We start from the raw sequence: 26,856 nt of genomic DNA on the forward strand, positions 1-26,856 counted from the left end.
TTCCACCATGTGTTTTCTTTGATTGGTGGTATAGTTCCAAGGAGTTCTGGGGGTACTGGTTAGTTCATATTGATGTTTCTCCTATAGGTCGTCAGACCTCTTCAGCTCCCTGGGTACTTTCTCTGGCTCCTTCTTTGGGAACCTTGTGCTCCATCCAATGGATGACTGTGAGCATCCACCTCTGTATTTGTTAGGCACTGGCAGAGCCTCGAAGGAGACAGCTATATCAGGCTCCTGTCAGCAGGCTCTTGTTGGCATCTGCCTAGTGTCTGGGTTTGGTGGTTGTTTATGGAATAGATCCCCAAGTGGGACAATTTCTCGATGGTCGTTCCTTCAGGCTCTGCTCTGAACTTTGTCTCTGTAACTCCTTCCATAAGGATTTTGCTCCCCATTCTAAGAAGGAATGAAGTATCCACACTTTGGTCTTCCTTCTTGAGTTTCATGTGTTTTGCAAATTGTATCTTGGGTGTTCTAAGTTTCTGGGCTAATATCCACTTATCAGTGAGTGCATATCATGTGTATTCTTTTGTGATTGGGTTACCTCACTCACGATGATATCCTTCAGATCCATCCATTTGTCTAAGGATTTCATAAATTCATTGTTTTTAATTGCTGAGTAGTACTCCATTGTGTAAATGTACCACATTTTCTGCATCCATTCTTCTGTTGGACGTCTGGGTTCTTTACATCTTCTGGTTATTATTAATAAGGCTGCTATGAACAGAGTGGAGCATATGTCCTCATTACAAGTTGGAACATCTTCTGGGTATATGCCCAGGAGTGGTATTGCTGGATCTTCTGGTAATATTATGTACAATTTTCTGAGGAACCGTCAAATTGATTTCCAGAGTGGTTGTACCAGCTTGCAATCCCACCAGCAATGGAGGAGTGTTCCTCTTTCTCCACATCCTCGCCAGCATCTGCTGTCACCTGAATTTTTTTATCTTAGCCAATCTGACTGGTGTGAGGTAGAATCTCAAGGTTGTTTTAGTTTGCATTTCCCTGATGGTTAAGGATGTTGAACATTTTTTCAGGTGCTTCTCGCCCATTTGGTATTCCTCAGTTGAGAATTCTTTGCTTAGCTCTGTACCTCATTTTTTAACAGGGTTGATTTTTCTGGAGTCCAACTTCTTGAGTTCTTTACATATGTATTGGATATTAGTCCTCTATCAGATTTAGGATTGGTAAAGATCCTTTCCCAATCTGTCGGTGGCCTTTTTGTCTTATTAACAGTGTCTGTTGCCTTACAGGAGCTTTGCAATTTTATGAGGTACCATTTGTTGATTCTTGATCTTACAGCACAAGCCATTGCTGTTCTGTTCAGGAATTTTTCCCCTGTGCCCATATCTTCAAGGCTTTCCCACACTTTCTCCTCTATAAGTTTCAATGTCTTTGGTTTTATGTGGAGTTCTTTGACCACTTAGACTTGAATTTTGTACAAGAAGATAAGAATGGATCAATTTGCATTCTTCTACATGATAACTTCCAGTTGTGCCAGCACCAATTTTTGGAAATGCTGTCTTTTTTCCACTGCATGGTTTTAGCTCCTTTGTCAAAGATCAAGTGACCATAGGTGAGTGGGTTCATTTCTGGGTCTTCAATTCTATTCCATTGACCTACCTGTCTGTTGCAGTTTTAATCACAATTGCTCTGTAGTACAGCTTGAGGTCAGGCATGGTGCTTCTGCCAGAGGTTCTTTTATTGTTGGGAATAGTTTTTGCTATCCTAGGTTTTTGATTATTCCAGATGAATTTGCAAATTGTCCTTTCTAACTCGGTGAAGAATTGAATTGGAATTTTGATGGGAATTGTATTGAATCTGTAGATTGCTTTTGGCAAGATAGCCATTTTTACTACATTAATCCTGCCAATCCATGAGCATGGGAGATCTTTCTGCACTAAACTCACCAGGTCCTGGGGGTTTTTTTTTTGTTTTTTTTTTTTATTGGGAGGATATTAATGACTGTTTCTATTTCTTTAGGGGATATGGGACTATTTAGATCGTTAATCTGATCCTTATTTAATTTTGGTACCTGGAATCTGTCTAGAAATTTGTCCATTTCATCCAGGTTTTCCAGTTGTGTTGAGTATAGGCTTTTGTAGTAGGATCTGATGATTTTTTGGATTTCCTCAGATTCTGTTGTTATGTCTCCCGTTTCACTTCTGATTTTGTTAATTACGATATTGCCCCTGTGCCCTCTAGTTAGTCTGGCTAAGGGTTTATCTATCTTGTTGATTTTTCTCAAAGAACCAGCTCCTGGTTTGGTTGATTTTTTGTATAGTTCTTTTTTATTCTATTTGGTTGATTTCAGCCCTGAGTTTGATTATTTCCTGCTGTCTACTCCTCTTGGGTGGATTTGCTTCCTTTTGTTCTAGAGCTTTTAGGTGTGCTATCAAGCTGTTAGTGTGTGCGTTCTCTAGTTTCTTTTTGGTGGCACTCAGAGTTATGAGTTTTCCTCTTAGGGCTACTTTCATTGTGTCCCATAAGTTTGGTGTGTTGTGGCTTGATTTTCCTTAAACTCTAAACAGTCTTTAATTTCTTTCTTTATTTCTTCCTTGACTAAGTTATCATTGAGTAGAGTGTTGTTCAGCTTCCACGTCAATGTTGCCTTTCTATTACTTGTTGTTATTGAAGATCAGCCTTAGTCTGTGGTGATCTGATAGAATGCATGGGATAATTTCAATATTTTTGTATCCATTGTGACCTGTTTTGTGTCTGATTATATGGTCAATTTTGGAGAAGGCTCCATGAGGTGCTGAGAAGAAGGTATATCTTTTAGTTTTAGGATAAAATGTTATCTGTTTAGGATAAATGTTTAGGATAAAATGTTATCTGTTTAGGATAAATGTTTTGGATAATATGTAGATATCTGTTAAATCCATTTGTTTCATAACTTCTGGTAGTTTGACTGTGTCTTTGTTTAGTTTCTGTTCCCAGGATCTGTCCATTGATGAGAGTGGGGTGTTAAAGTCTCCCACTATTATTCTGTGTGGTGCAATGTGTGCTTTGAGCCTTACTAAAGTTTCTTTAATGAGTGTGGATACCCTTGCATTTGGAGCATAGATATTCAGAATTGAGAGTTCACCTTTGACGAGTATGACATGCCCCTCCTTGTCTTTTTTGATAACTTTGGGTTGGAAGTGGATTTTATTCGATATTAGAATGGCTACTCCAGCTTGTTTCTTGGGACCATTTGCTTTCTATCTACCCATGTGTTTTAGTTATGGTCTATATTGCTACAATGAAACATCATGACCACAAAGCAAGTTGAAGAAGGAAGGGTTTATTTGGCTTATACTTTCAATATCATAGTCTAATCACTAAAGGAAATCAGGACAGGAACTCAAGTAGGGCTGGAACCTGGAGGCAGGAACTCATGGAGAATCCATGGAGGAGTATTGCTTACTGGCTTGCTCAACATGGCTTGCTCAGCCTGCTTTCTTATAAAACCCAGGACCACCATCCTAGGGGTAGTCACATCCACAATGGGCTGGGCCATCCCCCATTTATCACTAATTAAGAAAATACCCTACAGGCCTACCTATAGTCTTATTGAGGCATTTTCTCAATTGAGCCTCCCTTTTCTGCAGTGATTCCATTTTGTGTTAAGTTGGTGTAACACCAGCTAGCATGCTATGACTCTGTCTGAGTTCAATTGGAAGCCTTGAGCTAATGATATAACTCATTTAGTAGTAAACATGCCTTGCATACATGAGCCCTACATTCAGTCTTCAAAGCTTCAAAAAAATTCCCTAATTTCTTAAGGATGCTTAGAATAACAATCTCAGAGTTAATGAATTCAATAAATATACACTGGACGATAAGCTACTTATCCTGCTTTCCTCTAAAGACAGGGGATGCAATAATGATCAAAACAGACAAAAATCCTTACTTCCTGAAAGTTATGTTCCAGGGTATGAAACAAATGATAGATATGTAGACATGCATGTCGGGGAAGAAAAATAGAGAAGGAGCTGAGTAGTGTAGAAATATTAGAATTTGTATGATAGGTGAGAAATGAGCCTGAAGTCACATGTCTCAGTAGCTAATAACATCCATTTCTTTCTTCTGCACACTGCAATTGGCAACTGTACTATGGCTTGGCTGTGGCTTGCTCCACTTCTCGTTCCATCAATGGGGCTAAAGAGCACATTTGTCCTGTTCTTAATTAAGTCACTGACAACAGCAAGTCTTATGTCCACATCTGATGTCAATGCAAGCAGGAAAGAATGATAGCACTCTCTGGGATGGGCAATGCATACTGCAGTCCGTACTACCTGAAGGTAAGGATTTCTGATCTTCATGTAGGGAAGAAACGCTGGAGACAACAGTACAATTCACTGGGATCCTGAAGGAAAGGGAATCCTGTGCAATGTGCAGAGACATTCACTTACCCCAGATAGGACACAAGCAGACCTAAAATAAATCATGGCAGGAAGCAGCAGGCAGAGCAGGCTTGGTGCTAGAGAAGGAGTTAGAGCTATATACTGATCCTTAGGCAGAGAGAGAGAGAGAGAGAGAGAGAGAGAGAGAGAGAGAGAGAGAGAGAGACACTAGATGTATCTGGCTGACAAGGCTTCCAGAAACATGAACGTTTACTAACAGCAGCATTGACGAGTCAGAAGCAGCCACATCACAGAAGGTTCCCATCCTAGCATGAGTGAGGACTTAGGGGGACTCACTCACTGAGGCTCTGTCTTCATTCAACATTTAACCTCCTATATGCTTGCTCACTCTAGCAACCCACCCCTCCCCCAGCCACCAGTAGTGAGAGAGCAGCAGCAGGAAAGAAAGCCAGCAGAGCATACTCCATCCCCTCTATGGGGGACTGCTAATAGCTCCATTACTTGCATTCCACTGTAATGTTTGGTGATTGTATTGTTGTTTCTTAGGGTAAGGAACTTTGAATGTCACAAAGGTAGTCTGTGCCACAGTGTTAGCATTCTTTCTAGGCTCTGCCCCACAGTTACCAGGCAACAGCCAGGTATGCCTGACTCACTATAAAAGGGGCTGTTTGCCCCTTCCTCACTCTCTTATTCTCTTATTCTCTGCCCCTTATTTCCCTGCCCCTTCTCCTTCTCTTCCCCTCCCCTTCTCCTTTTCTCACCACCTGTTCTTTTCTCCCCCCTCCTCCTCTTCTTCTTCCTCCTTTTCCCTCTCTCTCCCTTTCTCTCTCTCTCTCTCTCTCTCTCTCTCTCTCTCTCTCTCTCTCTCTCTCTCTCCCTCTCTCTCTCTGCCTTTCTCTGTCTCTACTCCCTCAACTCCCCTATTCCATACTATACCCATATAGCTGGTCCCTCAGGGGGAAGAGATGTCTCAGCATGGGCCCACTGAGGCACCCCTTCTACCTCACCATACTTAGCTTCTACCAAACATATCCTGGTTCTTCTTCTTCTTCTTCTTCTTCTTCTTCTTCTTCTTCTTCTTCTTCTTCTTCTTCTTCTTCTTCTTCTTCTTCTTCTTCTTCTTCTTTAAATAAAACACAACAACCAGTACTTTAGCCAAATCAAAGATACTTTCTTATTCACCATTGTCCTCTGACACATGCTATAAGTCTTCGTGGGAGATCAGAGGTAGACATGTTAGAACTACATTACTGCACTTTTAAAATGTACTTATTTTGCATTTCAACTATTTATACTGTGATTGCCTATGTATGTAACATGCAAGGAGATACTGTTGTTTTATTAAAAGAACACTGCATCTTTTATTATTGTTGTTGTTGTTATTACAGAAGAAAGGGGTACTCTTTCACCTCACATTCGCTCTTACTAGGATAAGATGGGGCCAAGAGCTGCTTGTTGCATAAATAGGATTTATACCAACAGCATTCTAATCTTACTTCCATTGTCGAAAATTAATTCATTTTCAGACTGTAGAATATGATTTGCCTAGTACAAGAAGCCTGATAGAAAAAGCAATTGAATGAATCAGCTCTTTATGTATTTAATTTAGAACTGTTCAGGCTATTGTATGTGGCCTGAATCAGAAGGACCTGATAAATGTTCCTAAGAACACCTAGTTGGCTCACCTTAGTGAATGAGTAATTGCCTGTGAAATTCAGAGCTAAGAAAGCAAATTTACAATCAAAGGGGATGGTTATTAATTGTATTTTCAGTTTTTAAAAAAGCCTTTCTAAAATAACAGGTGTTGACTTCATTGGAGGGCTGCAGGAGGAAAATGGATCTTGGCAGATGGTCAGCAATTTGCTGCTAATGTAATACAGCTCCTCTGTAGAAATTGAGACTTTTAGTTTCGGGGAAGTTTTGTAGGACTTCTACATTTGGAGTTTGCTACAGTTGAAGAAGAGCTTTAAGAGACTGTATATTCCCCCCAAAAAAATCATTTTTGGAATTCCAGTAATATTGGCAGGAAATTACTGAAATCCAAATAAATAAGGCATATGGTTAATAATGTATCAGTGTTAGCTCCTTGGATGTGACAAGCATACTGTGGCAATGTGGGAAGCTGGGTGAGGAATACATTGAACTCAGTACTATCTGTGCATTGTTTTAAAATGGAAACATCAAATTTTTCTGCAATTAAAAAATGTGTATAGGGCCAGAGAGAAGAAGCCAATGCTGTTAGGATCACTTACTGTTCTTGTAGAGGGCACGGGTTGCAGTTCCAGCACCCACATGGCAGCTCTCACACTTGATAACTCGGGTTCCAGGAACCAGATGCTTTCTTCTGGACTCCTCAAGTACTCGTCACAAACACGGTGGACAGACATACATGCAAGCAAAGCACTCATACACATAAAATAAAAACAACCTTAGAAACTTCAAAGATATATGTACTGTGGCGGTCCATACCTTTAACCACAATGGTCTAGAAGCTGAGGTAGAACTGGTCATTCCACAGTCAGTGTGGGGTATAAGGGTTGAAAATCATTTACACAGGAGTCTTTTATATTAAAAATAAAAAAATAAAATAAAATAAAAGGCCCCTGTGAAGTACTGAAGCTGTCCATGACCAACATGTATGCCTTCCTGAAACCATGACCTTCACACAGACTACCTCACTGGGACCTTCTCACAAATTCCATCTCTAGAGTCCCTTCTAGGGAAACACAGATGGACCAGTATTAATCATCACTATAAAACTTATAATCTTCATAATTAGTCACTTCCAAGATGCAAAAATTCTAGAAGGATTGCTTAGAAAATGAGACTAGAAATATTCACAATCCATTCCTTTGTTCTGAAATGTAGACGTCGGGTTGAAATCTGCAAAAGCTACCTGGGTTAAATATAATGTTTGCATTGTGATTCTCTAGTGGTTTCAGGAAACTGCAAAAGGTCTGTGTTTATTGATTGTTATCTGTGAGAGAAAGTGTAGACACCGTCAGAAAACTCTTCACTATTCAGATATTTTCTTCTGTCTTCCGTCATGGTAGGAAGGAGGCAGGAGGATGGTCTAAGAAGCCACCCCCAGACTCACCCCAGCCTCATTTCTGCATTATGGGCTCTTGCTGTTAGATATTTGTCATCTTTGTAAATGTGTAGAGGAAAGTCGGGCAGTGGTTCAATCAGTCAGAACCACTCTGGGCTGGGGATTTAGCTCAGTGATTTCAACAATAGAATCTTTATCTAGCGCGTGCCAAAACCCTGGACTCGGTCTTCTGCAGGGAAAGAATAAAAGCAAACAAAACCAAAACTCACTGCACACATGAAAACATTTGACAGACGACACGTGCCCATAAACGGGGTTTCAAAAGTTTATTTGTTGTATCTGGTGTCAAATACCTGTATGCACTGGCACTAGGGAGGCTGCACTGCAGATTAGCCTAGGCTGCATGGCAAGATCTTGAAACCAAAGAAAACAACCCAAACCAAAGGAAAACCAAAACAATACAGCAACAACAAATCTCCCTTTCCATACATTATCTACTTTGGAAGAAATGCCCTCAATCTGTAAATTATAGTCTCGCCTCCTTAACTCCAAACAAGTGAAGCAAATAATTTCTCTTTTTGGAGCCTATCTCATCTTCTCATCTGTAAAATGAGTGTATTGGACTAAGCAAGCTCTCAAATCCCTTGCAATTTGAACACTGCCGTGAGACGGAAAAATACTGTAGAGGTTTTGGATTTAGGGCACAGGAGAAACTGTTTCCGCATTTATGTTTCTAGAGTCAGAAATATGACAGCAGTAGGAATGCGCGAAGTGGGGCGTAGTGAGACAGGAGACACAACCCGGGTCAATTTAGGTGGGCTTTTTTTTTTTTTTTTTTTGGCACTTACAGGGTAAGCAACCGGATGGTTGCTAGGCAACTGCATCTCTCGTTAGCACGGAGGACCCTGTCCGAGGTGTCTAAGTCACTACCTGTTTCTTTTAAAGGCTTGGTGGCTTTTCAAAGTTAATGCAATCTATTGTCATTAAAAGAACACTTTTTTGCCAGCAATTCTTTGCAAACTCTCTGGCTGAGGTCGGCTCTCAGAGGCTTTCCCGTCCCCTGTTTTCAGGCGCGCTGCGGACACCTCCTTAGCCAGGCCCCGCCGTTGCGCGTTGCTCAGCAAAGCCAGACGCCTCCCGCTCGCTGCTCCCGAACCCCGCCCTCCCCGGGCCGGGCTCTGGGTACAGGGCCTCTGGGTTCCTTGAGGGTTGTCCCGGACCACCATGGGCTCAGAGATGGAGCCACTGCTCCGGGCCTGGAGCTATTTTAGACGCAGGAAGTTCCAGCTCTGCGCCGATCTATGCACGCAGATGCTGGAGAAATCCCCTTATGATCAGGTACCTGGCCGGCCCCAGGCAGTCTGTGGATCCTCTTTGCTGAGGCCATGGGCTCAGGGCGGGATCCCTCTGTCCCCTGAGGGAGGCCCGGGAGGAGGGCCCAAGAAGAAGTTGCCTGTGTAATCCGCAAAGGCACCTGGAGCGAGACTCTTTGGAATCCTGGACAGTAGGTCCCTGCCTTTTGCATCCCCTGGGAATCCTGAGTCCTGTGCTTTGACAGCTCCTGCTATAAACTTCAGCACACCTTTTTCAGAATTAGTTATATTTAAAGGGACTCTGTTAAGTTTGTGAGGGGCTTTGATAGTTCATTGGTCATTCACTGGTCACACTCCTAACTTGGTTGATTTCTAAAAAGGAAAATATATATGTGAACAAAGACTTGAGATGCAGCCGCCTTTAAACACAGCTGTCTTTTGGTCCAGATAGTGAAGCACGCGATCTACCGCATTTTTAGACCTCTGTCCAAGTGTGAAGGAACTTTTGTTTCTGAGTCATGAATTCAACTGGAGGCAAGATAGAAGAATGAGAATGTAGATGAGGGAAGGATATATTTATTTTTAAAGAAACTACCTGGGCAAGAGAAACTTTTCTTGTAGGAGGGAAATATAAGACAGAAGAAGACCTGATAGCCTTGGTTAGAAGGACATATAACAGTTCAACATGAAGGTATACTCCTGTACAGCAAGGGGATCAGTAGTTCAAAGCCATGCTCAGCTAGGTAGAGAGTTCAAGGCCAGCCTGGTGAGCTAAAGGAGAACCTGTCTTTAAAGGGGATCGGGCAAAAGGGAACTTAATAAATACAGCATTATTGTGTATAATGAATGCAAAGGTCAATAATGAATGGGGGAGGTATCACGAACATTATCATTGAATAAATAGCCCCTGGAAGAGGCGAGAAGAAAAACAGGAGCCTAAGAGTAGAGTTGTGCCAGTTTGGCAGTGCTTTTAGGTACATGCACAGTGTATTGTACCTATTCAGACCCTGGTTTTCTTGCTTTCCCTCTAGTGGTGTTGCCTTGGAGTTGTTAGGAAAGAAAGGGAAAGCTAGAAAAGCCTGAGTGTGAAGGTTGTTCCTGGACTCTGCTGCTCTCTGAGCGAATGGATGAAGGATGCTCAAATAAATGGTCATAGGCGTCCGGCAGAACAAACTGTATTGGTGGTGATTCTAGAAGTGTTGTTATTATTCATGCTCAGTAAAGGACTGTGAGTGTGTAGATGGAGATTTTTTTCCCCCCAAGAGCGTTGCTTGGTACATTGGTCCTACAAAGGCTGCTAAAGACATTTCCAGCACAATCCAGCATGCTTTGGAACAAGGCAGTATAAAATCTCTTTACCATTGTTACAAGGGAAGTTTGTTAAGACCTTTGGATGTACCAGACATTGTTCTAGGCTCAGTGGTTCTCAAGAACATTATGTGTTGTTTTCATTGAGTTGGGATGGTTTCCCCAGCACAGGATTCCCAAGAGTTGCTTACTGGACGCTTCCTCATTAAATGCCAGCAGGGAATGTATACTCCTCTCTCTCTCTCTCTCTCTCTCTCTCTCTCTCTCTCTCTCTCTCTCTCTCTCTTTATTCACACATTTATTTGACCACAAATGCATTGAGAACATTGAAGAAATTCAGATGAAAAAGTATCAAGTAATATGTCTCTTAAATTGCTGAACATTCCTTTTTTTCTTTCCTTTTTTAATTAGATATTTTCTTTATTTACATCTCAAATTTTATCCCCTTTCCTCATTTCCCCTCCGAAAATGCTCCTATCCCATCCCTCCTACCCCTGCTCACTAACCCACCCACTCCCACTCCCACTTCCCTGTCCTGGCATTCCCCTATACTGGGTCATGGAGCCTTCACTAGACCAAGGGCCTCTCCTCACATTGATGTCCAACAAGACAATCTTCTGCTATGTATGCGACTGAAGCCTTGAGCCCCTCCTTGTGTACTCTTAGGTTAGTGGTTTAGTCCCTGGGAGCTCTGGGGGGGGGGTCTGGTTGGTTGATATTGTTGTTCTTCCTATGGGGCTGCAAACCCCTTCAGCTCCTTGGGTACTTTCTCTAGCTCCTCCATTGGGGACCCTGTGCTCAATCCAATGGATAGCTGTGAGCATTCACTTCCGTATTTGTCAGGCACCGGCAGAGCTTCTCAGGAGACAGCTGTATCAGGCTTCTGTTAGCAAGCACTTGTTGGCATCCACAATAGGGTCTGGGTTTGGTGACTAAATATGGGATGGATCCCCAAGTGGGACAGTCACTGGATTCTGCCCAAACTTTGTCTCTATATTTTCTCCCAGGGGTATTTTGATCCTCCTTTTTTCTTTGTTTAGTACGTTTGTTGTTCTGATTATTATGTGTCTGGAGGAATTTCTTTTCTGGTACAATCTATTTGGAGTTCTGTAGCTTCTTGTATGTTAATGGATATCTCTTTCTTTAGGTTTGGGAAGTTTTCTTCTATAATTTTGTTGAAGATATTTACTGGCCCTTTAAGTTGGGAATCTTCACTGTCTTTTTTTTTTTTTTTTTTTTTTTTCCATTTTTTATTAGGTATTTAGCTCATTTACATTTCCAATGCTATACCAAAAGACCCCCTTACCCACCCACCCCCACTCCCCTACCCACCCACTCCCCCCCTTTGGCCCTGGCGTTCCCCTGTACCGGGGCACACAAAGTCTGCGTGTCCAATGGGCCTCTCTTTCCAGTGATGGCCGACTAGGCCATCTTTTGATACATATGCAGCTAGAGTCAAGAGCTCAGGGGTACTGGTTAGTTCATAATGTTGTTCCACCTATAGGGTTGAAGATCCCTTTAGCTCCTTGGGTACTTTCTCTAGCTCCTCCATTGGGAGCCCTGTGATCCATCCATTAGCTGACTGTGAGCATCCACTTCTGTGTTTGCTAGGCCCCGGCATAGTCTCACAAGAGACAGCTACATCTGGGTCCTTTCAGTAAAATCTTGCTAGTGTATGCAATGGTGTCAGCATTTGGAAGCTGATTATGGGGTGGATCCCTGGATATGGCAGTCTCTACATGGTCCATCCTTTCATCTCAGCTCCATACTTTGTTTCTGTAACTCCTTCCATGGGTGTTTTGTTCCCACTTCTAAGGAGGGGCATAGTGTCCACACTTCAGTCTTCATTTTTCTTGAGTTTCATGTGTTTAGGAAATTGTATCTTATATTGTGGGTATCCTAGGTTTTGGGCTAGTATCCACTTATCAGTGAGTACATATTGTGTGAGTTCCTTTGTGATTGTGTTACCTCACTCAGGATGATGCTCTCCAGGTCCATCCATTTGGCTAGGAATTTCATAAATTCATTCTTTTTAATAGCTGAGTAGTACTCCATTGTGTAGATGTACCACATTTTCTGTATCCATTCCTCTGTTGAGGGGCATCTGGGTTCTTTCCAGTTTCTGGCTATTATAAATAAGGCTGCTATGAACATAGTGGAGCATGTGTCCTTCTTACCAGTTGGGGCTTCTTCTGGATATATGCCCAGGAGAGGTATTGCTGGATCCTCCGGTAGTACTATGTCCAATTTTCTGAGGAACCGCCAGACTGATTTCCAGAGTGGTTGTACAAGCCTGCAATCCCACCAACAATGGAGGAGTGTTCCTCTTTCTCCACATCCTCGCCAGCATCTGCTGTCACCTGAATTTTTGATCTTAGCCATTCTGACTGGTGTGAGGTGGAATCTCAGGGTTGTTTTGATTTGCATTTCCCTGATGATTAAGGATGTTGAACATTTTTTCAGGTGCTTCTCTGCCATTCGGTATTCCTCAGGTGAGAATTCTTTGTTCAGTTCTGAGCCCCATTTTTTAAGGGGGTTATTTGATTTTCTGAGGTCCACCTTCTTGAGTTCTTTATATATGTTGGATATTAGTCCCCTATCTGATTTAGGATAGGTAAAGATCCTTTCCCAGTCTGTTGGTGGTCTTTTTGTCTTATAGACAGTGTCTTTTGCCTTGCAGAAACTTTGGAGTTTCATTAGGTCCCATTTGTCAATTCTCGATCTTACAGCACAAGCCATTGCTGTTCTGTTCAGGAATTTTTCCCCTGTGCCCATATCTTCAAGGCTTTTCCCCACTTTCTCCTCTATAAGTTTCAGTGTCTCTGGTTTTATGTGAAGTTCCTTGATCCACTTAGATTTGACCTTAGTACAAGGAGATAAGTATGGATCGATTCGCATTCTTCTACATGATAACAACCAGTTGTGCCAGCACCAATTGTTGAAAATGCTGTCTTTCTTCCACTGGATGGTTTTGGCTCCCTTGTCGAAGATCAAGTGACCATAGGTGTGTGGGTTCATTTCTGGGTCTTCAATTCTATTCCATTGGTCCACTTGTCTGTCTCTATACCAGTACCATGCAGTTTTTATCACAATTGCTCTGTAGTAAAGCTTTAGGTCAGACATGGTGATTCCACCAGAGGTTCTTTTATCCTTGAGAAGAGTTTTTGCTATCCTCGGTTTTTTGTTATTCCAGATGAATTTGCAAATTGCTCCTTCTAGTTCGTTGAAGAATTGAGTTGGAATTTTAATGGGGATTGCATTGAATCTGTAGATTGCTTTTGGCAAGATAGCCATTTTTACAATGTTGGTCCTGCCAATCCATGAGCATGGGAGATCTTTCCATCTTCTGAGATCTTCTTTAATTTCTTTCTTCAGGGACTTGAAGTTTTTATCATACAGATCTTTCACTTCCTTCGTTAGAGTCACGCCGAGATATTTTATATTATTTGTGGCTATTGAGAAGGGTGTTGTTTCCCTAATTTCTTTCTCAGCCTGTTTATTCTTTGTGTAGAGAAAGGCCATTGACTTGTTTGAGTTAATTTTATATCCAGCTACTTCACCGAAGCTGTTTATCAGGTTTAGGAGTTCTCTGTTGGAATTTTTAGGGTCACTTATATATACTATCATATCATCTGCAAAAAGTGATATTTTGACTTCCTCTTTTCCAATTTGTATCCCCTTGATCTCCTTTTGTTGTCGAATTGCTCTGGCTAATACTTCAAGTACTATGTTGAAAAGGTAGGGAGAAAGTGGGCAGCCTTGTCTAGTCCCTGATTTTAGTGGGATTGCTTCCAGCTTCTCTCCATTTACTTTGATGTTGGCTACTGGTTTGCTGTAGATTGCTTTTATCATGTTTAGGTATTGGCCTTGAATTCCTGATCTTTCCAGAACTTTTATCATGAATGGGTGTTGGATCTTGTCAAATGCTTTTTCTGCATCTAACGAGATGATCATGTGGTTTTTGTCTTTGAGTTTGTTTATATAATGGATTACATTGATGGATTTTCGTATATTAAACCATCCCTGCATCCCTGGAATAAAACCTACTTGGTCAGGATGGATGATTGCTTTAATGTGTTCTTGGATTCGGTTAGCGAGAATTTTATTAAGAATTTTTGCATCGATGTTCATAAGAGAAATTGGTCTGAAGTTCTCTATCTTTGTTGGATCTTTCTGTGGTTTAGGTATCAGAGTAATAGTGGCTTCATAAAATGAGTTGGGTAGAATACCTTCTACTTCTATCTTGTGAAAAAGTTTGTGCAGAACTGGAGTTAGATCTTCTTTGAAGGTCTGATAGAACTCTGCACTAAACCCGTCTGGTCCTGGGCTTTTTTTGGCTGGGAGACTATTAATAACTGCTTCTATTTCTTTAGGGGATATGGGACTGTTTAGAAGGTCAACTTGATCCTGATTCAACTTTGGTACCTGGTATCTGTCCAGAAATTTGTCCATTTCGTCCAGGTTTTCCAGTTTTGTTGAGTATAGCCTTTTGTAGAAGGATCTGATAGTGTTTTGGATTTCTTCAGGATCTGTTGTTATGTCTCCCTTTTCATTTCTGATTTTGTTAATTAGGATTTTGTCCCTGTGCCCTTTAGTGAGTCTAGCTAAGGGTTTATCTATCTTGTTGATTTTCTCAAAGAACCAACTCCTCGTTTGGTTAATTCTTTGAATAGTTCTTCTTGTTTCCACTTGGTTGATTTCACCCCTGAGTTTGATTATTTCCTGCCGTCTACTCCTCTTGGGTGAATTTGCTTCCTTTTTTTCTAGAGCTTTTAGATGTGTTGTCAAGCTGCTAGTATGTGCTCTCTCCCGTTTTTTCTTGAAGGCACTCATAGCTATGAGTTTCCCTCTTAGAAATGCTTTCATTGTGTCCCAAAGGTTTGGGTACGTTGTGGCTTCATTTTCATTAAACTCTAAAAAGTCTTTAATTTCTTTCTTTATTCCTTCCTTGACCAAGGTATCATTGAGAAGAGTGTTGTTCAGTTTCCATGTGAATGTTGGCTTTCTGTTATTTATTTTGTTATTGAAGATCAGCCTTAGTGCATGGTGACCTGATAGGATACATGGGACAATTTCAATATTTTTGAATCTGTTGAGGCCTGATTTGTGACCTATTATGTGGTCAATTTTGGAGAAGGTACCATGAGGTGCTGAGAAGAAGGTATATCCTTTTGTTTTAGGATAAAATGTTCTGTAGATATCTGTCAGATCCATTTGTTTCATCACTTCTGTTAGTTTCAGTGTGTCCCTGTTTAGTTTCTGTTTCCATGATCTGTCCATTGGTGAAAGTGGTGTGTTGAAGTCTCCCACTATTATTGTGTGAGGCGCAATGTGTGCTTTGAGCTTTACTAAAGTTTCTTTAGTGAATGTGGCTGCTCTTGTATTTGGAGCATAGATATTCAGAATTGAGAGTTCCTCTTGGAGGATTTTACCTTTGATGAGAATGAAGTGTCCCTCCTTGTCTTTTTTGATGACTTTGGGTTGGAAGTCAATCTTATCAGATATTAGGATGGCTACTCCTGCTTGTTTCTTCATACCATTTGCTTGGAAAATTGTTTTCCAGCCTTTCATTCTGAGGTAGTGTCTATCTTTTTCTCTGAGATGAATTTCCTGTAAGCAGCAAAATGTTGGGTCTTGTTTGTGTAGCCAGTTTGTTAGTCTATGTCTTTTTATTGGCGAGTTGAGACCATTGATGTTAAGAGATATTAAGGAAAAGTAATTGTTGCTTCCTGTTATTTTAGTTGTTAAAGGTGGCATTCTGTTCTTGTGGCTGTCTTCTTTTAGGTTTGTTGAGGGATTACCTTCTTGTTTTTTCTAGGGCGTTGTTCCCGTTCTTGTATTGGTTTTTTTCTGTTATTATCCTTTGAAGGGCTGGATTCGTGGAGAGATAATGCGTGAATTTGGTTTTGTCGTGGAATACTTTGGTTTCTCCCTCTATGATAATTGAGAGTTTGGCTGGGTATAGTAGCCTGGGCTGCAGTTTGTGTTCTCTTAGTGTCTGTATAACATCTGTCCAGGCTCTTCTGGCTTTCATAGTCTCTGGTGAAAAATCTGGTGTAATTCTGATAGGCTTGCCTTTATATGTTACTTGACCTTTTTCCCTTACTGCTTTTAGTATTCTATCTTTATTTAGTGCATTTGATGTTCTGATTATTATGTGTTGGGAGGAATTTCTTTTCTGGTCCAGTCTATTTGGAGTTCTGTAGGCTTCTTGTATGTTCATATGCATCTCATTCTTTAGATTTGGGAAGTTTTCTTCAATAATTTTGTTGAAGATGTTTGCTGGACCTTTGAGTTGAAAATCTTCATTCTCATCCACTCCTATTATCCGTACGTTTGGTCTTCTTATTGTGTCCTGGATTTCCTGGATATTTTGAGTTAGGATCTTTTTGCATTTTCCATTTTCTTTGATTGTTGTGCCGATGTTCTCTATGGAATCTTCTGCACCTGAGATTCTCTCTTCCATCTCTTGTATTCTGTTGCTGATGCTCAAATCTATGGTTCCAGATTTCTTTCCTAGGGTTTCTATCTCTAGTGTTGCCTCGCTTTGAGTTTTCTTTATTGTGTCTACTTCCCTTTTTAGGTCTAGTATGGTTTTGTTCATTTCCATCACCTGTTTGTATGTTTTTTCCTCTTTTTCTGTAAGGACTTCTACCTGTTTGATTGTGTTTTCCTGTTTTTCTTTAAGGACTTGTAACTCTTTAGCAGTGTTCTCCTGTATTTCTTTAAGTGATTTATTAAAGTCCTTCTTGATGTCCTCTACCATCATCATGAGATATGCTTTTAAATCTAGGTCTAGGTTCTCAGGTGTGTTGGGGTTCCCTGGACTGGGCGAAGTGGGTGTGCTGGGTTCTGGTGATGGTGAGTGGTCTTGGTTCCTGTTAGTAAGATTCCTCCGTTTACCTTTCGCCATCTGGTAATCTCTGGAGTTAGTAGTTATAGTTGACTCTGTTTAGAGATTGTTCTTCTGGTGATTCTGTTACCGTCTATCAGCAGACCTGGGAGACAGATTCTCTCCTCTGAGTTTCAGTGCTCAGAGCACTCTCTGCTGGCAAGCTCTCTTACAGGGAAGGTGCGCAGATATCTTGTATTTGGACCTCCTCCTGGCCGAAGAAGAAGGCCCAAAACAGGACCTTTCTCAGACACTGTGTTGCTTTGGCAGTTCCCAGGTGGTACAGACTCTCACCTAAGCAGACTAAATTCCTAAGTTCCTTGGAGTCCCGGGACCAAGATGGCGACCGCTGCTGCTGTGGCTTAGGCCGCCTCCCCAGCCGGGCGGGCACCTGTCCTCCGGTTCGGAAGGTGGCCGGCTGTCCCCGGCCCACAAAGGGTGCTGCCTCAGCGCCTCTGTGCTTCCGCCTGTTCCAGAAGCTGTCAGGTTCTCTGGCGCACCCTCTCACCTGTTCAGACTAATTTCCTAAGTTCGGCGGGTCCCGGACCAAGATGGCGACCGCTGCTGCTCTCACTGTCTTCTATACCTATTATCCTTAGGTTTGGTCTTCTCATTGTGTCTTGGATTTCCTGGATGTTTTGGGTTAGGAGCCTTTTGCATTTTGCATTTTCTTTGACTGTTGTGTCAATGTTTTCTATGGTGTCTTCTGTACCTGAGAGACTCTCTTCTATCTCTTGTATTCTGTTGGTGATGCTTGCATCTATGATCCCTGGTCTCTTTCCTAGGTTTTCTAACTCCAGGCTTGTCGCCTATTGTGATTTCTTTATTGTTTTTATTTTCATTTTTAGATCCTAGATAGTTTTGTTCAATTCCTTCACTTGTTTGGTTGGGTTTTCCTGTAATTCTTTAAGGGATTTTTGTGTTTTCTCATTAAGGGCTTCTAGCTGTTTACCTGTGTTCTCCTGTATTTCCTTAAGGGAGTTATTTAAGTCCTTCTTAAAGTCCTCTATCAGTACCATGAGATGTGATTTTAAATCCGAATCTTGCTTTTTCGGTGTGTTGGGGTATCCAGGACTTGGCTGTTGTGGGAGAACTGGGTTCTGATGATGCCATGTAGCCTTGGTTTCTGTTGGTAAAGTTCTTGCACTTGCCTTTCATCATCTGGATATCTCTGGTGTTAGTTGGTTTAGCTATCTGGTTTGAGCTTGTCCCTCCTGTGGGCCTGTAAGCCTGTGTCAGCTTCCTGGGAGACCAGCTCTCCATTGGCAGGACCAGTGCACAGATGGCTGGGGAACTGCCCCAGCTCCTGGGTGCAGATGGAGGCTGGAAGGACCCTGTTCCAGCTGTTCCATCACTCCTGCGGCCTCATATACTCCCTTCTTAGATATCCGAAATGTGGCCCCAAAGGCTCTGAATAGTTCAGAAGAAAATAAAACTGATTTACCAGCTTAAAAAAATATATATATATTGCCCCAGGCCAGAGGTCAATTATATTATATATTATAAAGGAGATACTGCTAGTAAAAACATTCTTACTACTGGGCAAGCCCCTATGGTCTTGAGACCACAGTGACATTGGTATCACACTTGTGAGTTGAGATTTTATTTGTGCTAGGTTTTATGATGAAGACTTTCTGTGTTCATTTCAGTCACCTTTTATAGACTACAGATGACTTCCCAAACATAAGTCATAGGAAGTAAACATTTTTCTAGTGCTTAGAATAACCTTGTAAAGTAGGTAACGAAAATAACAGACTTGGTTCAGAGAATTTTATTGTGTTATCTCGTTTATCCTCAATTTCTGCAGGGGTTGGTGATGTTTCCCACATCTTACAGGTCCAGAACTCTGAAATGTGTCAAAAAAAATACAAGGCTAGTTAGCCCATTGGGCTGCCAGGAAACTTTTCAAAAACTACTTCTGAGCTTTTCCCAGTATATTTTCTTATGTTCCTTCTCTCTACCTGAAAGATATTAGCTGATGTAGGATTTTAACACATTTGTGTGGTTGGGTTCAAACGTTTAAATTCTTATTTAGCCAACTAATAAAACCTGTTTGACCTGGAAAGGAAACGGGAGGAAAAAAATCCACCCCCCCCCCTTATTTGGTGAAGATAACATTTTGAAAAACTACTGGGAAAAGAAGCAGTGCTTTTATTATGGTTAAGAAGGAGTGATAGTTATTTTTCCTGGAAAAATGAGAAAACAAATTAAGTGTTTTGTTTACAGCTACATCTTCTCAGCTAAATAAGATAAATGGGTCTTTAATGCGGTCTCTTGTATTGATCCCATCATTATGCCCTACATCTGTCCTCTTGGAAGATTTAGACCTTTTTTATAGGTTTTGTTTGTTTGTTTGTTTCATTGGTTGGTTTTGTGTGTGTGTATGGGTGACTGTGTGGCTTGGATAATGAGGATACATAAAGCAGACACAGGATCCCACAGGGGAATACTGCTGTTGGCACTGCAGAGGGATTAGCGTGCTTAAGAGCATCACGGAAAGAGATCTTACTGGGTCTAGCTGGTTTTATCACCCTGCTTCTTGTGAGTTTGTAGTAAGATTCGTAATGTGGTATGTGCTTTTTAATACCAAGAAGGGCTGTCCTTATTATTTATTTATTGATATGACAGTAGTTACATTCAGTTTGAGTAAATATGTCTTAGGGTTTTTATGGCTATGATAAAAAAACACTGTGACAAACAACAACAACAACAACTACTACAACTACAACAAAACTGGGGTGGAATGGGTTTATTAGGCTCACGTTTATAGTCCATGAGGGGAAGCCAAGGCAGGAACTGAGCAGAGGCCATGGAGAAGTGCTGCTCATTGGCCTGCTCCTCCTTGTGGCTCTGTTAGCCTGCTTTCTGATACACCCTAGAACCACCTGCCCAAAGTTAGCAATGCCCGCAGTGATGTGTGCCCTCCACATCAATCACTTAATAATGTAATAATAATAATAATAATAATAATAATAATAATAATGAGCTACAGGCTTGCCCACAAGCCACACTCTCAGTTTTGGTTCCTTCTTCTTGGTTCCTTCTTCTTAAAGGACTCCTGGGCTACCAAAGTGATTTTAGCTTGAGTGAGTTTCTTTGGAGCAGTGTTGGACTGATGCATAGTGAGAGAAAGAAATACAAATGTTTCTTCTGTGTGTACATAAGTTCATTCTGGCTCCTGCCTGACTCTCTCCTCAAACACAAGTTAGAACCTTTGTTTTTAAAAATAGTAGTTTGATCATCCTAGAACTCACTCTGTAGACCAGGCTGGCCTCGAACTCATGAGTTCTCTGCTTCTGCTTCCCAGGTGCTAGGATTAAAAAGGCCTGCACCACTATCACCTGGGACTTGTGAGTTCTTTTCCCAGACTCAGTGTGATTAACAGTCAGAGACAGATAGAAGGCGGGGGTCCTTGAGCTTGGAGGATATTGAGGTTGAATCTGTTAAGAGTAAAGGCAGAGAAACAATGGGATCATTTATTATACTTAATTTCCTTTTGAAAAAAATATTAGGAATGAAAAATACAGAGAGAAACATTGTTCCCCCCACCCCCACTTTTTTTTTTTCAGTTGTGACTAAAAAAGTGGCGAGAAACAATTTGATGTTAACGGAGGAGACACAAAGCCATCCTCCACAGAGCCCTGTGACCTAGAGGGAGTACTGGCTTCCCTGGCTCATGCTGATTATCCTGATTAGTTGCTCAATCTGATTACTATTCTTTGCGGTCCATATGTCAGTTTAATGGCTTTCAAAACAGTGCTCAGTGTGTAGCTCACATTTCATACAACATAGGGCTTCTAAAGAAGACACCGTGTCTGCATGAACTGGGTGGGGCTCTGAAGGGGGTTATATTTTGGGGTGTTATTAGAAGGAGGAAAGAGGGTTTTCTAATTCACTGTCTCCTCTCCTGCCCTGATGGTACAAAGAGGAAGGTGGATGGTTTGAAGGTGGAGACCAGGCTCAGATACTCTGGCTCAGATAGTGAGCGAGTTGCCCTTAATGGGAGTGGGAGTGGTTGCTTCAGACAAGGATTTGATGATACACCCCCCCCCCAAATATGTCTTTCTATCCAATTACCTAATTTGTTTCCTCTTTGGGGCCATGGAGACTTAGCATGACTTCATCCTTTGCTTCTGTCTGTACACTGTCAGGCTCTTTGTTGCATGGATTTCTGTCCCACCAAATTACACAGATTGTATTGCTTGGTGGCTGCTTTGTGTTGACCTCCTAACCTTTTGAAACCCACCCATCTTGGTCCTCCCACAGGCTTCTCCTTCCTGCAACTACTAAATTCCAAATAACAGTGCTGCAGTTTTAGGTCTAGGGAGGCTCATTAGCCCGAGTAAATGTTGGTGATAATTAGGAAGTTGTGTTCAGAAGTATCTGGAGAATCAGTCCCCTGAAGTAATAGCAGCAGCTTAAGAGAACTTATCCCCGTGGGAGGAAGGAAAGAGGCTGTGTTAGAAACTCTTCTCTCGTTGCTGTGACCAAAATGCCTGACAAGCAATTTTAAAGGAGGAAGTGTTTATCTGGGCTTACAGTTGCAGGGAACACAGTCCATGGTGGGTAGGAGAGCACGGCAGCTGGAGAAGGAGGCTAACCGATCACATTGCTTCTTAAGTGAGAAAGCAGAAAGTCCTGATGCCCACTGACTGTCAGCTAGCCTTCTTCTTTGTGTGCAGTCTGGGATCCCAGCCCATGGAGCCAACCGTATTTAGGATGGAACTTCTCCACCTCAATTTATCTAATTCAGAAAATTGCTCATGGATGTGTCCAGAGAATGTGTCTCCAAGGTGATCCTGTCACGTTGATCACCAATTTAAACGATCACAGAGGGCAAACTGTGATGGAGTTGGAGTTGACTCTGAAGAGCACTGCTGGGTCTAGACAGTGGCTCTCCATGTCTGAGTCCTCTTATATGCTCTGAAGGGAGGCACAGAAGAGAATGAGTTTGATCCTTTAGGGCCTGGAGCCAGCACTGAGTCCTAAAAGGGACCTGGAGGTCAGTTGGCACTTGTGTGCTAAGCTTATCCTTTGGTGACCTTATACCTTACAGAGCTCCAAAGAGGGCAAGGTCTTATGATTAGCCCCCAAACTACCCCCAAAGCAGCATTATCACTTTTCTCTGAGACGGTAGGGAAGGCTGCATGACCTGTTTGCTCAGGAGTCTGCACACGAATCATTTCTTTAGGAGCAAGTCCAGGGCTTCTGACTCTAGACCAAGGTCTTGTATTTTCTACCCATCTGTGTGGCTGCCCAGAGAAATAATTCAGTAGACTAAGTGAGTCTAATGCGTGGTTCCCTATCTAGAGGAATTAATTTTATAAACACAAAAATGTAATTTAGAGAGACTCCAAGTCAAAGCTTGCAGTGTTTTTTTCCCCTTTTTAAATTAAAGTATTGCCCTAACTTTAAATTAAAATATTTAATTAAAATTGAAGATTCTTTCCCATCATGGCTATGCTCTTGCCAGGCCTCCAGATGAGCAGGCCCATCTCGCTGCATCCTCTGCTTTCCTCCCTTGCTGTAGTCTCATACGCTCAGCATAGTGTGCACTCTTGGCTCAGGGTGTCCAGGTTCAGATGCTGCCCCCACAAAATTAGTGACTATGGTATTTACTTGGTGAAAATGGTAATATACCTCTATGCCCATATGCCCATAAATGGTTTTCACCTATATAACCACTGATATGTAGTTAATAACCAAAAATATTAGCTCTTGTTTCTGCTTAGCTAATATTGCACCAAATACACAGATTTGTCTTCAGTAAAATACTTATTTGGAAATAAGCAAGGGGAATGGCAGTGGGGAGCACACGTGACATTGAAACCGTGGGATGGGGTAAAAGGCAAAATGAGGAATATTACATAAGTTATTTTGAAACAGTAATCCTTGGCTACAGGATTAATAACAAGGGCATTCAAGGATCTGTAAGAAACGTGCTATCAGTCCATGGTGGAGTACAGAGTTTCAGGGATAGAAATAGAGATAGAAGCTTTCTGTGTGAGATTTCAGTGGCTGTTGTCTGAGGGTGTAGTTCCAGCAGTCTTTTCGACTGTTCTTATAATGAGGTATATGAGATTCCCCCACCCCACCTGATTTCCGTCACACCTCGACACAAGCAGCTTCATTTTGATTCTGACCACTTTTGTCCTAGAGATATTTGCATGTGAGATTCCATCATCGCGTACTTTTCTGAAAGGATTGTGGATAATCTAGAAAGCTCTTGTGAGGACTGTGTCCAGGAAAATGGGTGGTGGGATGATCATTGAATCAGTGCCATTCACAAGTTCCAGAGCAACATCTCCTTCCTCAGACCCCCTTCTTATACCCATGTCTCCTGCATGACCCTCTCCCCTCCACCTAAGGCCACAAGTATAGCATCTAACATAGTATGTTGTGATTTATTTAATTTTGTAGTTCTCCCCTGTAGAGTGCTTGTAGCATCTTGTCGGGTGCCAGGCCTGCCAGGAACAGGCTGTGGAATGAACATGTTCTCCGACTCACACTGTTTTAGGCCTCACCTCTGTTTTTAATCCACATTTCCCACCCACGTAACCAGCCCCTGTTCTCTGTCACCCTTCTCTCTAGGCCTCTCATTTTCTTCTCTGACCTTTTGATTGTATTCCTATCTGCTCGTCACCTGCACAGTCACGCATACATTCCCAGGGGTTGGAGGAATAAGACAGAGAGATCACAAAGTCCTTCGTCAGTGAGCAGAGCCCCGTGAGGCTTGAATTGGTGGCTCCTGTTTGAGCCACTGGAGGAATCTAACTACTGTTGGGAGAATAACAATTATGCAGCCTTGGCGCTGTGTTTCGGCTTCTGTTTCCGTTAGCTGCTTGCTTTTCCTTGTCAAACACTGTCTGGCTGGGCGGTGGTGGCGCACGCCTTTAATCCCAGCACTTGGGAGGCGGAGGCAGGCGGATTTCTGAGTTCAAGGCCAGCCTGGTCTACAGAGTGAGTTCCAGGACAGCCAGGGCTACACAGAGAAACCCTGTCTCAAAAACCAAAAACCAAAAAAAAAAAAAAAAACAAACCCAAAACAACAACAACAACAACAACACTGTCTGCACTTGCCCGTTGTTGGTCTTTCCCACTCAGCGCTGTATGGATCCTGCCCTGTAGCTATTATGAACTTGATTTAGTTTTTCACTTCTTGAAGTTCTAGTCAGGAATCCGGGTGCTGGTGCCTAGCTGGCCTGCCCCAGACCACTGAGATGAGCATCTCACCTCTCATCGGAACCTTAGTTACTCTTCAGCCTGCTTTGTTATTTCTAGAGCTTAGGAAAACTTAAATTCCCAGTAAGCTGACTGTGTTGGTCGCTTCTCTCTCATTGCGGTACCAAGTACTAACCAGGAGCAACTAAGCGGGACAATGGTTTATTTTGGTCCATGGTTCAGAGGAAGGCAGTCCACCATGGCAGAGAAGATGTGATGGCAGGGGTTATTTAGTCTGTGGCACTAAAGAATCAGAGAAAGGAGAATGGCAGGGCTCAGCTGGCTCTCTCCTTTGCCTCTGTATTTAGTCTTGGACCCCATCCCAAATGGCTTGTTGGCAAATGCCTTACACACTCAGCCATCTCATGGGCTCTGTATTGACTTCTTTAAACAAGTTATTGAGAGACCTTTTTTTGGTACTCTGAATAAGACTAAGGAGAATTTTCTGACAACAGAAAGTAGCATTTTTCTGTGTATATTGTGTTTTATGAACCTCTGAGGGCACTTCTGGATGATTACAGCTACTCCCTGCAGGTCTGGGGACATGGCTAGAGTACTCCCTGTGCAAGCATGAAGACCTGCATTCGAATCCTCATGCAGTAAAGGCTTGCTGAGGCAGTATATGCGGGTAATCCCAGCACTAGGTCTCGGGCAGAGACAAGGCTTGTTAAACAGCCACGCTAGCTGACTTGCAAACTCTAGGTTGAGTGAGAGACCTTGTCTCGAAAAGTACTTGAAGAGCCATTAAGGAAGATATTCAAAGTCGACCTTTCTCCTCCCGCCATGTGCACAGGCAAAATAAGCCACACCCATGCATATGCTACACATGTGCACACATACATTTAATATTTAGATTTTTATTGATTAATACTCATTAAGACTTTTGTCTTCAGAAATTGCATGCCTTAAAAATGTTTACAACCTTCTTAACGCTTTCCAGGAACCAGCTCCTGATTTGCCAGTGTCTCAGGTAAAAAGTTAGCTGCAAACTATGGCTTAGAGAGTAGCTTAGTTGCTGTCGCTTATTTGCTCCTGAAGATTGGAAAATGTGCTGCATATCCGCTCATAGTATTAGAAACTTAGCTGCATCTACCAGCTGTTCTGTTTTTTTTTTATTGTGTAAATAAACTTTCATATTCCTAAACCTTTTATCTCCATGACTAGCCTTGTAGAACTAGTGTGAACTGCTTACTGAGGCTTGGGGCTTCAGTAACGATTGCCAAGATTGGCTAGGATGGGGAGAAGAAGGAACAGCATAGCATAGTAGTATCAGACTTTAGAGGGAGCTGGGCTGTCAGCAGAGCCACAAGTATCTGCAAAACTGTGCTGGACAGCAGCAGTGTTTGACTACATTGCTTGCTTTCTAACTGACTTGGGCTCCATCAGGGAAGACAAAGCTGTCTCAGTGAAGAAGGATGGAAGGAAGGAAGGGACAGTGGACAGATTGCCATAACTAGTTGGTTAGCCATGACACAGAGAGTGGCCAACTAGGTAAGAAACAAGAGACTGAGTCAGACGGCAGCCCTGGAACGGAAGAGATTTGGTTTAGGAACTAGCTGTAGAGGATAATAACTAACCAGAGAAGTTTTTAGTCCGGAAGGTTCCTATTGAGTCTGGAGAAAGATGTACAGATAGTAGCAAATCAGAAAGCTTAGGTATTGCTGTGCACATTTGCCCCGCTAAATGAGATACAGTGCTAGCAGTAGTATGTAAATGAGTCCTAATAGTCCAGCCATAAAGACATTGTGGAGTAATCTATTGATGAGATTAATACCCTTGTGATGTGGTCATCTCTCAATAGTGCCACTAGCTGGAGAGAAGACTTCTATACACAAACATTTGGAGATAGCTCATAACCAAAGTCTAAAAAGGCCTCACAATAACAACATAATATATTGTGCCTAAAAATTCATTTTACAGGCAGACTGTCAAGTAACACTATCAGTTTTTATGATAACCAAAACTATATCAGAAAGATTATTCTCTTGGTTGACTTACTATATTAATCAAAAACTATTTCTCACATGCCTTCACCTGTTGGGCTTGTATTACTTATTCTTATTACATTAAGAAGAGAATAGTACAGACACATTTTTTTCCCAGCTAGTTGAGTGAAATTGGGTTCACCTTATAAAAGGTTGAACATACAAGTCAGCACTTTCTTGATGTCAGCTGGCAGGCCTGTGCCTGGAGAACAGTGCTTTAGAGATTTATCTCAGCAGAGGAATAGACTAGGTGGCCCCTGGTAGGTTGGCTGTGCTCCAGTGGAGGGACATGTGCAGCATGGACGAGGAAAAGGGAAGAGAACATAAAGTCAGGAGGGGAGGGTCTGAGAGAAAGTGACTATGGCCAACACACGTCGTTTGAAGTTGTCTAAGGATCGCGGAAAAGAATCGCAAGGAAATAAACCAGCACGGTGACCTCTGGCTTAGACGGGGAGAAACTGGTTATAGAATTTGTAATACAGATATAGTCATGGATATAAGCAACTTTTTTTAAAAAAAGCTGGACATAGCATATAAAACAAATTTGTTTTATTCAGATTTAAGGGAAAATTAGAGATTACTGTGTGTGTGCTTGATCATGCTTCTTCTTTTTTTTAATATACAGAGGATTTTAGGACTATAAAACATATTCGGCTTATTTCCCAAAAAAAAAAAAATTTTTTTTTTTTAAGCCAAAGCCCCATCTGCTGTTTTCATTAAAATCTCAAGAACTGTTCACATT

General features: G+C 41.9%; 1 protein-coding gene across 4 annotated transcripts in view; it reads left to right on the forward strand.

Annotated features, from left to right (window-relative positions):
- Positions 1–8,486: 8,486 nt before the first annotated feature.
- Ttc8 (tetratricopeptide repeat domain 8) overlaps positions 8,487–26,856 on the forward strand; it is a 62,714-nt gene continuing 44,344 nt past the window's right edge. For 2 of the 4 annotated variants that reach the window (NM_029553.4, NM_001364378.1), the window contains exon 1: positions 8,524–8,733. In NM_029553.4, the coding sequence (NP_083829.1) occupies positions 8,620–8,733 (114 nt within the window). In that variant the 5' untranslated portion in view covers positions 8,524–8,619. Of the gene's footprint in view, positions 8,734–25,069; positions 25,100–26,856 lie in introns of all 4 variants that reach the window. The other 2 variants (NM_198311.2, XM_030246975.1) reach the window with 2 other exon arrangements.

This window comes from Mus musculus, chromosome 12 (genome assembly GCF_000001635.26).
Source record: "Mus musculus strain C57BL/6J chromosome 12, GRCm38.p6 C57BL/6J".
NCBI classification, from domain to species: Eukaryota; Metazoa; Chordata; class Mammalia; order Rodentia; family Muridae; genus Mus; species Mus musculus.